The sequence below is a fragment of the Limulus polyphemus genome, unplaced genomic scaffold, assembly GCF_000517525.1.
Source record: "Limulus polyphemus unplaced genomic scaffold, Limulus_polyphemus-2.1.2 Scaffold89, whole genome shotgun sequence".
In the NCBI taxonomy this organism is placed as follows: Eukaryota; Metazoa; Arthropoda; class Merostomata; order Xiphosura; family Limulidae; genus Limulus; species Limulus polyphemus.
In genome coordinates, this window is record NW_013665699.1 from 648,796 (window position 1) to 661,248 (window position 12,453).

The 12,453-nt window shown below is 33.8% G+C and overlaps 1 protein-coding gene across 1 annotated transcript in view; it reads left to right on the forward strand.

The window, feature by feature from the left end:
• Nucleotides 1-3,632: 3,632 nt before the first annotated feature.
• The window catches only part of LOC106468539 (26S proteasome regulatory subunit 6A-B), a 23,974-nt gene continuing 15,153 nt past the window's right edge, over nt 3,633-12,453 (forward strand). Inside the window, exon 1 of the mRNA XM_013928974.2 lies at nt 3,633-3,680. Coding sequence (XP_013784428.1) covers nt 3,633-3,680 — 48 coding nt within the window. The remainder of the gene's footprint in view (nt 3,681-12,453) is intronic.

Below are 12,453 nucleotides of genomic sequence, written 5' to 3' on the forward strand. Positions count from 1 at the left end.
GAGAACAATACGTTCTTCAAAAAGTCCTGAGGCTTGGTCATCATATCACTTGCCCACTTCTTTCGTCTGACTATGTTGGCAAGTCTTAATAAGGGCTTCCGTCTAGTTGCTCTGCAACGATAACCCAATCTGTGGAGAATCCGTTGAACAGACTTTGGGCTCATCCCACCAACTTTGGCCACTTCTGCAGTCGGTAATCTAGGATCCATTTCAATGTTCCTCTTGACAGCCCTTTTTGTCCTCTCCGATGGACCAGGATGACCTGGACACTGCTCAGTTGTTTCCTTGCCGTGTTTCCTGAACTGCACGATGATTCTGTTGACTGTCGAAAGTGGGATTCCCAAATTCTGCGAAATTTGCCGCTGACTTATTCCACCATCTGTTTGACCAACTATCCTTCCTCTAACAAAATCTGACATTTCGAGAGAACCTTGAGTTCTAGGCATGTTGTAGCACACGATAATTAGTGTGCGGACCATTTTCATTTATATAGTGCTCTGTGAACACAAATTAGTTAGCATAAATCAATTAAATGACGAAAAATTAGGTGTCTATTTACTTGTGATCACTCAGTGTACATCTGTACCTTACAGATGAACCTCTAGTACACAGGCTCAATAATGATGAAACAGTTCAAAGTACTTATCTTGTTGTTCAAGATAAGGAAATACTGAAGTTACAGGCTAAAGAGAATTCCAACAGTCAACCTAACATCACCCTCCTGATCGATATGAATGGGACTGGCCTACTTCCTACGTTAGGATGGTTTGTTGAACACAAGATTAATGGGACTTAAAGGGCTTAGCAACCTATACTTTCCAAGCTATCGAGCAATTTTACTATAGAAGATATCTACTGGGTGATAGCTGCTTCATTTATTAAGCTAGTATGGTCATTTAGTTGAAAAATCATGACTAAGAGGGCGTTATAACTTAAGCTTTCTGAGCTACTGGGTGAACGTTTTTGAGACTAATGGTCGTGTGGTGTATCGAAAGAATCGCTCACCTGATCTAGCCAAGCAACAAAAGCTGTATTGAGCATGCGATATGGTCCTCGCTGGATTCTCCATAGAACACCTGCATAATGTATGATGATTCTATACGGAGTGAAGGAGTTGTGTTTTCTCTGAGTGCGTGTTGATATACAGTAGTAACAGCAAAAATATTAATTATGGCTAATGAGAATTTTAGCTAAAAAGGCTTAGTTTGACTGAATTATGCCAGCTATTATCAATTTGTTTATGCTTGAAACGAAAAACTTCAGTTTGGTGGCTCCTCGTTGTTTGTTTATTTTAGAGCAAAGCTACATTGGGGTATCTGATGATATTTTCATCGCGGGGTATCGAATCCCGAATTTTGGTGTTGTAAGTCCGTAAACTTTCCACTGTCCCATAGGGGGAGTGTACAGTGAAATTATTTTGCTCGATTTCTGTTATAATATCGTGGCTGACAGTGATTTTTGGATACTGTTAATTGTACTTTCTGGTGAAGATTTTGAATCAAAGTTTCAGAAAATATCCCCACCCCATTGGCACAGCGGTATGTCTACGTACTTACAATAGTAGAAACCAGGTTTCGATAGCCATGGTGGGCAGAGCACAGATAGCCCATTGTGTAACTTTGTGCTTAACTTCAAAACCAACAACAACAACAGAAAATGTTTATATAATTGTAAAAAACGTGTTTCCTAATTTTCAAAAATTACAATACTTGTCACGTTCTTCCAGATTTTATTTAAGCTCCATTTGTATTCATTTATTGTATTTATCTCTATATCGCCAGTAGAATTTGCCATTCATTCCTATTGGAATACGGACAACCTGTAGTACCTCCGAAGTACCGCCATTTTGGAACAGTTTAAAACTGTTTGTTGAGCACAGCAAACAAACAGAATACGTTCCACGTTTGTGAGGTGGAAAAGTTTCGCAAATGAAATTGTCCAATTCTGTTCGGCCTCATAATATCATGCTTTTAGCGATATAATGTTTTTTTCATTAATATGTCTGTGAAACAAATTTATAGCGTTAGGTGTGATAAAATATATGTGTGAGAGAATATTTTTTCTCTACAAGTAATTATGTTATTAAAATTTGTTTTAAGATGAAAACTATTTTCATTTCTAAAAAGATCGAGTTTAGCGTTCAAGATAATAAAGACGTTTAACATAACAGATAGTGCCACATAATCTTCATGTTAAATTTTATTTCTAGTATTGACTTCTATAAAATAACGATTGTTATACTTGTACTAAAAATAAAATATGTTGATTTTGCTTAACCGTCCTATTATGCTCGGAAATTAGGAACGTCTGTCACGTTTTCAGTCATATACAATTTCAAACCAAATGTTGATTTGGTAAAATATTTTTTATTTGTATAGCCTTTATTCTTATGCTAAATATGAGAAATTATTGTAAAATTTCGTTATAATTAACCCATTATTTAATTTCACCATAACGTTATGGGATCTAGCGTCGGGTTAAAAGACCCGAAACATAATAGGAGAGTTAGCATATTGCTTGTTTGTTTGTAATTAAGCACAAACCTACACAATGGGCTATCTGTGCTCTGCCCACAACGGGTACCGAAACCTGGATTCTAGCGTTGTAAGTCCGCAGACATGCCGCTGTGCCACTGGGGGGGGGGGGCGGCTAGCATATTGCAGTTATTGAGTTGACTAACCTTTTCCAGCCCAAAGTACACCAATTACTTTAATAAAAGTGTTGTGCTGCTCACCAACTCCCCCCCCCCCGCACCTTATGAAAGCTCTGCCCAAAACACAACTTTTTGTCACCATATGAACTACAAAGTCATTAGAGCGTCGCGTGAATTACGGTTTCGCGCCTATACATAAAAATAACAACAAGACAGAACACAAAACCTTCGGTTCCTTCCACAAAACTAATTTACATAAACTATACATTTCGTTTATTTATTTTCTCATGTGTGACTTTTCCAAAATTATTCGGCACACCGGGTGGTAAGTTAGTGGGATCAGGTCCAACTTAATCTCATTTTTCAGTTCTCCATACAAATCCTAATTTCACAGGATTGGGTTTTACTTTTGAATTTCTAAAATTATAGTACTTGAACTAGAAATAAAAAAAAAATAGAAAAGACAATAATCGGATTCTGAGCACCACAACCAATTTGCATAGCTCAAGTGTTCCTCAAATTCTCTTTTGATTAACCAGTAAAGTAAAACACCGTGATGTAGGCTTATAACGAGGAATGGAAACTTGATAATATCAAAATATAATGGGCGGCTGCTACCCATATTTAGTTTTAATATTTTATTTATACAACTACTTTCAGAAGCTGTAATCAAGCAAATTAATAAGATGCCAATAGTCCATTAGGTAGCTAGAAAACTTCTACAAAAGATAGCTGACTTCTTCAAGCCCCTTACTGTGACTATGCTGTTAATAGATTATTGCAAAAACTTGTAATTAGAACACACATTGTAGTACAGTTGATGATGCGGGGTTCTGAAAAATGTCTTACTTGAATAAAACTGAAAATAATAAAATTATTATGTTTTATACGTAATTTTGTTTTTAATACATTCACATTTTAATAGAGGGGGCTGTAGTTCAGACAGGGAACGAACAATTATTCAGGAAACAGGTTGAAAATGGCAGCAACAACGTTAGAAGATAAGGCGATTTGGGATGATGGCGATGTAAGTTTTGATTTTCATTTGTGGAAATTATGCAAGAAAGAGTAAAAAATAAGTCAAAGATATATGTGAGTACTTGAGTGTATTATGTTTGGTAAACTAATACACAAATTCGTGGAATTGGAACTCGAGAAAACCGTGAATCAGCACTTTAGTCTTTACACAATTACTCAATTTACTGAATTAGTGTTAATGTTTATTTGATATAACATAAATTATATACTAATATTACTAGCTACTGTAGGTTATAATCGATAATATTATGCGTTACTTTTATCTCAAAATTTGGGCTTGTATTTCCTTAAAACTTTGACACGTATTTTATGTCACGCTCAGTGTCAACGCAGATGACCGACATAAAACAAATTAAAAAACGCAGGGGTCAGGGCGTGAAGGCCGAAGTACAAAAGTCATCGAAGTTCAATTTTTAATCAAATCACTGTGTTCCACATTTGTGCTGGTGATTTTAAGAAATCTAGTTTCTCTTCTATATATAACTTTAGTTGTAAATCTTTGTGATAGAATATTACACTCCATAACACCAATTTGTAGTTTTCAATTTCAATATAAAGATTACTTATCAAAACGCAGTTCAAGTTATTAATTCTTTTTCTGTTTAGGGAATACCACTTACTCAGTGACATCATTGTTTTAATGGGATAAAGTTATTAAATGCATGAACCTTTTTCATGCTTCAGTGTCAAAAATGAATTACTGATATAAAATAAGAGATGCATTGTTTTTGCTAGAGTGATTAAGAAATTAATATATATTTAATGGTAATGTAACTTGTAAGTAAACATGTTTTGACATGTGCAGCTGTTAAAAAAGTAATTTCCTCTTTAGTCAGTACAATGCAGAGTAGAAAGATCTATATGGCCACGTATTGTGTGTGTGTGTGAGAATTATTAAATTTTTGTTATTCATTTGAGTAAAAAAAAAACATTATGGCAGACTTAGAGTTTAGGCTTTGGATTAAGTAAGTGATAAAAAAAAATATAAAGCAGAACCAGAGTTAGAGTTTTGGGTATTTGTCTTGGTATGATTAAATAATTCTAAAATCTTGTATTTGTTTTTGCATTTCAAGTGCAGTCACCTGAATCACATTCATAGTATCAAATGATTCTCTAAGAAAAATTAGTTCAAAGTAGTTCTCTTAAGAGTAAGCTTTCTTAAGGCAAACTTAAAATAAGACAAAATAAACATCTCATTAACTGGATGACATGCTTTAATTTGACTTAACCGTATGAAAATATTTGGTCATACCGTATATTATTTGATGTGATGTCATTCTCAGTCTCATTTCATACTTTGATCTTTTAGGTTTAATCAGAAGAATTATATCCAGAAATAAAAAAAAACACTAAAATATGTGAAAAGCACAATGAATTCACTAGCTGTAACTTATATGTTATCTATGCTCTTGCTTATTGCAACAATACACAACCTCCATTGTAAACAGTGCTCCAGATAGCTAGCATGTTCCATAAAATGATACATTATATTTTGAGAGATATGGGCCATTTTTTATTTTACATGTATCAGTTAAGGATGTACTATGATACACTACAATATCAATTGACATGCCTACTGTTTTCACACTGTGCAAAATGACTATTTTTCCACATAGATGCTTGCATTGTGCTTAAAAAGAAAACATACCACTAGGAGTGTAACAATACATCAAACTATCAATAGATTGAGATTATGAACATCCTGATAGCAGTGCATTGATTGTAAATTTTAGAATTGATAACAATCTCTGATAGTACTCTCAACTACAGATGTTTTTGATAGTTTGCAAACTTGATTATTTTCCCCATTCTGTTTGTTTTAGTTAAGCCATTTTTCAGTAATTTCCCTTTGTTTTAGACTGGATTTAAGGTTTATTCACCTGTAAGCCTAAAAGTGCATATATCATGTTCACCATTGGCAGTGTTGCTCACACAATGGACCCAGCTTCAATTTGAGAATTAATGATTACTGTAATTCCAAATTTAACTTGTGCTTCTTCATGAAAATCGGCAATCTTTCAGTAAATGTGAACTGTTGTATACAAAAAAATCAGATTTTTTAAAATAAAGTATTTGCATGAAACATGAATTTCATGATAGGGATAACTCGTACCTATTTTCATTTTAAAGTTTTCATATTTTATTTGCATAATCTCTAGAACTTCCAAATTAGCATCAAAATACTTTTTTGTAACACTGTATATTTCTCTACACAAACAAACATACTTGAGGCTCATATTTTTGATGAAAATCTAGCAGTTGGTGTTATTACTGATCTGCAGATTTTTGTAAAACCAATAAACTCACCAAAATTTCAAATGATGCTGGGAAAAACACTGAAAACGAAGTGATGCTTGTGCTTAACAAAAATGATTTGGTACAAAATAAATGGCCTAGGTTCAAAGGCATATATAAAATATAAATTATGAACATTTATGTAAAAAAGTTATTAAACTACATGGTGATAAATTTTGTAATATGTCAATAGCTTTATGCTTTTATGTAACAAGCGTTAATTGTGAAAGTGCCTTTTCTGAACAAAACAGGCTAAAGACAAAATTCAGAACTCTTTGAAGGCTGAAAAGAACTGTTTGGTGAGAATTGTAATGTTAGGCCCAGAAATTTTTAGTTAAAATGTGGAACGGTGCTAAGAATAGAAGGTCGAGGCCTTCACAACCGTACAAACAAATAACTAAGAAAATAAATAAATGTGTAAATTGTGGGTATTTATTTTGAGTACTTTATTGAGGCCAAATATGCAATAAGATAATATTAACACATTCAAACTTTTATAAATGATTTAATCACTGCATAAACCAGCATACAGATGCTTGTCCATGATACTGAATTACTCCACCTTTGGCAGATACTGATAGAATAGAGGCAAAATTTGATCAGTACCATTCTTATCATGGCAAAAATCATCTGGAGCACTGATAAAGATTCAGTTACAATGCAATAAACCAAGTAAGGATAGTATTATAAAACAAAATTGCTATGCAATGTTTTTTTTTAGTGCAGTGAAGGGTTGACCTTGTATGTTTTGGATGGCTAAACATCATCAGAGGTTAAAATTCAATTACAGTTCCAGAACAGTTCTAGACATCTGGAGTTGGCTAAATTAAAGCTCAAAGAAATAAGAGTTGTTGAATTTCTTCATACATATTTTACATATACGTACATGCATGTACATCATCTTACTATAATGGATGTAGCTAGTGTATAAGTAACTGTCTGTGTACATGTCCTAAATAATAAATACAATGTGGTGCCATCTATTGAGCGGCACCACAAAAATCCATAAACAATTTCACACTTTGGGTATTCAAGATTCAGTCTATTAGAAAAATAACTATGGTATGTGTAACAACCAGTTCTTTATCACAGAACAGAAATTTAAATAAAATTACTCTCCTCACCCACACAACTTTCACTAGGACTGTATGTGAGGATTTGATTATATCTTTATTGATGTAATTTGTAAGTATGGTACTAAAAAGGGAGTTCTCAAAAAAACTTATTTTTTTCAATAAAGGGTACCACTTTTAATATATAAAAACATTATACTTTATATCAGCACAATCTGAACACTTTTTTTCCCATGAAGTACTTCCCAGAAAAACCCATTTTTCTAAATTTTTTCAATGATGTTTGAATACTACAATTAGTTATTACTAGTTCAAACAGTTGCCTGTAGGGTGGTGTTTCTGCTAGTACATTTTTAATCTAAGGACAATAAAGGACCTGTTGGTCTATCTAGGCTGTCCCATCCACTAAAATAAACTTCAAAATTATATTAACACACTCAAAGTGAGCCCTTGTAATTTAAATATCTATCAAGCCTTCTCTTAAACTTCCTTAGATTAACCACATCCCATTGCCAAAGCCAATCAACCTGTTAGAAAAATAAAGCTGTCTTAGCTGAAGATGACTACTACATTGCCAAAATTTATATTTGTGTCCCCTACTATTCTCACCATTAAGTATGAAAAAAGATGATGCATCAGCACTATCAATTTCCTTAACAATCTTAAGTGTCAAAATAAAATCCCCTCTAACTCTTCTTTTTACAAGAGAAGACAATTTCCAAAATTTTAACCTATCCTTGTATAGCAATCTTTCCATCCTAGTAGCCCTTCCATGAACTCTTTCCGATAATTCATCATCCTTTCTGAGGTAAGGAGCCTAATACTGAATACAGTATTCCAAATGTGGCCTAATCAGTAACCTATACAACAACATTATGACCTTTTTTGATTTGTATTCAGTTTCCTGTAGATATAACCTAAAATCCCTAGCATTAACAACAGGTCATTGCTTGGATGGCTTAAGAAACTGATCAACAAGAATATCAATATCTTTTTCTTCCATAACACTGTTAAGGTTATTCCTATAAGAATTATATTCATAATTCAAATTGTGATATTCCACATGCATTACCTTGCATTCATTATAATTAAAAGCCATCTTCCATTTATTCCCCTCAACTCATCAAATAATCCAAATCCTTTTGTAAAGCAGCAGCATCCTCCTCACAGCCAGCACCAAAACCTTAATATCATCAACAGATTAAAGTAGTTTATAGATCATTCCTTCACCTATGTCACTGATGTAAATCAAAAAGAGCAAAGGTCTTAACATTAAGCCCTGAGGTACCTCACTTATGACATTAATACAGCTTGACTGAACTCCATTTATAAAATACCTTCAGCTTTCTTCCATCCAGCCAGTTTTCTATCCAATGGATCAACATATCCACCACACCTACAGAGACAATTTTTTAACAAGCCTTTTATGTGGCACCTTGTCAAATGTTCTCTGAAGAATGTCAAAAAATTAGTAAGGCAAATTTTTTACCCTAGGGAAACCATGCTGACTATCCAACAAATTTTAAACCTTGTTAAATGATTTTGCAAAGCACATTTTATCAGAATTTTAAAAACTTTTCCCACCACTGATGTAAGACTAATAGGTTTATAATTACTTGGACAATTTTTGTCATCTTCCTTGAAAAGAGGAATAACATTAGCCAACTTCCAATCATCTGGCACCTGCCCTCTATTCATGGATTTACAAATAATAATAGCAAGTGACCCACATATCCAATCATTAACTTTCTTTGAAATACTTAGGGAAATATTATGTGTCGCATGAGTTTTTTGATTCTTTAAACCTTCCAATTTTTTCCTAACAAGCTCAGAATTTATGTGATTATCTTGTTTCCATCTAGCATATTTTCATGATGAGGAATATTGCTTAAATGTTAATTTGTAAAAAATGAAGGAAAAGTAGAATTTAATAACCCAGCCATCTAATAATCATTAAGTATGAGCCTTCCTATATCATCATTCAAAGGATCTACTCCCATCCTAACATTTTGCTTACACTTGGTGTATTTGAAGACATCTTTACTATTAATTTTTACATTTTCATATTTTTTTCATATAGTTTGAGTATTTTATTTCACTATTTGGCCATCTCTTATGATTTTCTAAATCTTGAATTATAGCAGTTAATTTAAACTTCTTAAATTCATAATGTTTGTCTTTCATTTTATTATTCATACCTTTTGTGGGCCAACCAGGGTTTTTTACTTGTAGTCATCTTTTGTTTTTCTCTAAGGAGCATCCCTATCTTTGATATATATAAAAAAATATTTTCTATAATTGGTCAGTACCTTCTATTAATTTAGTTGCCCAATTCAAAACAGATAATTATTGTCTCATCCCATCAAAATTTGGAAACAGAATCTCATTATTCATTATCTCCATATGGAGCAAAACATCAAACCTAATGATCACTTTCAACCAGAAGATCCCCAATCTCCATCCTGTCAACCATTTCTATATTAGAAGTTAACAATAAATCTAAAATAGTGTTTGTTGTTTCTTGTAGGTTTCATGACCAATTGATGAAGAAAAACCACCCTGAACAATTTTTGAAAATGCGTCTCCCTCATGGTTTGACTAACATTTCCCAATCTATATGGCTAAAATTAAAATCCACCATAATTATAACATTACTAACAACTGAATTCTTTATCTCACGGAGAGTTTCTTATTAATTTCAACAGTTTCATCTGGTGGTCTGTAACAAATTCCAACTAAAAGCCTTCTCTTATTACCACTAACAGATATATATTCAATCTCATTGCTGTTAGCTTTGACATCCACAACTTGAACAGGATGTTACTTACATTTTACATATAAAGCCACTCTTACCTCTTTTTTTAGCACTCTTCCCCCCTATTAAGTAAACCAAAATCATGTACTTCAAGGGAATTTCTGTCATCAGAATTGTCTACATTTAATGAGGTTTCAGTTATTCCCATTACATCAAAATCCTTCATTCAGGCTTGTGCCTTAGAGTCATCTATTTCTTATAGTTTAGCATAACAATGATAACAGTTTAACCCACCATTTAAACTACTTCTGTACTTTGTTCTTACACTATAATTTTCTTTACCTTGGCCCTCACCATTGTTTAGTTCTATTTAATGTCTACTCTTACAATTGAGTTCATAGCCCTTATAAATAAACCACCCATCACCATGTAAACCATGTATTTCAAAATGCTCCCTTTTCTCATTGAACCAATCCCACAAATCTAACTAGACTACCTGTTCATCTAGCATTCAGCCTTTGTGACCTACTTATAATTTCATCCCTACAGTTAAGTTTTAGCAATATCCCTGACAGAAATAACTTATTGTTCATTTTGTTTAAATGTCTATCAGTCCTTTGTACTTATAAATTAGTTCTTCTCTACATCGTTAGCCCTTATGTTCACTAGAACGACTCCATCACTGCTAGTACCCTTTATTGTATCACATTCTCTGTCAGTTATGTCTTGCAACTCTTTTACTGGATAGAATAATTTAACTTTCTTCTCCCTGTTTACGACACAGATTATCCTTTCCATATGCTCTATAAAGAATCACTTGTAACTATAATGTCATTATACTTTTCATTGCCATCCGTATCTGTACCTTTTATTTTCCTTCATTCTCCTTAGGTTGTCATTTGCACAAGCTAAAGGCTGGAATCTGTTACTTAACATAATCTGCTCATTACAATTAATTCCACTATTTCTAGCCTTATTAGTACTGTTTCTAACTTCCTAAAAGTTATTGTTAGCTACTGTATCCTTCGCATACAAAAGCTTAAGTTCATCTTGAAATCCTGTTGTCATTTCCCTCAGTTCATCTTTTTCTTTATCTATCACTTCTGCTCTAATTAGGATAGCCTCAAATATCTCCCTAAATCTGCAAACTCTACATATGAATTAGTTTGCCCTTTCTTGCCATCATGCAGACTATCCATTTTAGATCAGCAGTTGTTAGGTTCATTGTTACCTATTTGGGGCAGTTCCTGACTCAAATATTAGTCTTACCATGCCCAATATTATCTCCTACATCTTACCCTGACCAACCTCATATGGTATCTTTCTTCCGTACATCTCTTATCGGAGACTATCCACAGAAATCCTGAGGGGTTTTCTGCAGATACCCTTACACTTCTTTCCTCCACATTAGCCCACATTTTATCTTCAGCTCTGGCATTATATACATGGTTTCTTTGTTGTTAGGACCTTATAGGTCAGGATGCAGTTTGGGCTCGGGTCAGTTTACCTGTAGCATATCTTGCAGCTTTTCTGAGATGATACATCTTTGATACAGTCCCAGAAACTGTCGACCCTCGGGTGATATCAATCCCCCAGCAATCAACCCTTACGACTTTTGTAGCCCATCTGTCTCAGTCAGAGTCTCATATGCCACCTATTCCCCTTTTCCCATCCTTCATCCTTCCAACTCTTACCCATTCCCTCTAATTGGAGTACTTCTCATTCATTTCCTTGATGACGTACCAGTTCACCATCCTTCTGGGGTTGTTTATTCCTGTCTTTTCATTGTCTCCTGAAAACCAGGGATTGGTAGCCAGTCATCAATTTATTTTGCCTCAACTGCTTCATCGTACTCTCCAAGTTCACCATGGAGCCTTTTCTAACCCTGAGATGGGCATTTTCCTCAGGGTTGTGGATGACAAAAATGGATGTCTCCAATGCTTACCTGGATCTTGAAAAATATTAGTGTCTATATTGTTTTAAGTTACAACAATTATAAGAGGCTGTAAAGTACACATGTTTATCTTAAATTTCATTTCAGACTCAAGTCTGCTTTTTCGTTATTAATTACTGGTCTGCACAGTATTAGTCTATGACTTGAAGCCCTGTGTAGTGCATAAACCCATGCTTAATGTTTTTGATCAGAACAGTTTCAAAAACCAATGGCTATTATGACAGCATCAACAAAATGTTTGTTAATTTATGCTAGATATACTTGTTTATTATTCTACTATTTTGATCATTAAAAGTATAAGTGAATTTCATTTATGGGTACTGTCTGCACTTAGCATGATAACCTTGTTCCTTGAAATACAAGTAGAAATGCAGTAGCATTTAAAATAAAGTTCAATAAATCTACATCCTCTGCCATGCAACATCTAGTGCAAGAACATTCAAGTGAGAAAAAAATTAAAAGTGCCAGCTGTTTTGGGAGCAAATAAATCATCATGTGTTGGCAGACACGGTGCTGATATCGGCATTGCCCAACACACAAAATGATGCTACATGCTTGGTCTTGAAAGCTGTGTGTCACAGCACTTGAAGCACAGTATGTACAGAAAGAAAGAATGATATAGAATATTATGAATTAATATGGGGTCTAGACAGGGTAATACAGGAACAATGAAGAAACAAAGGTG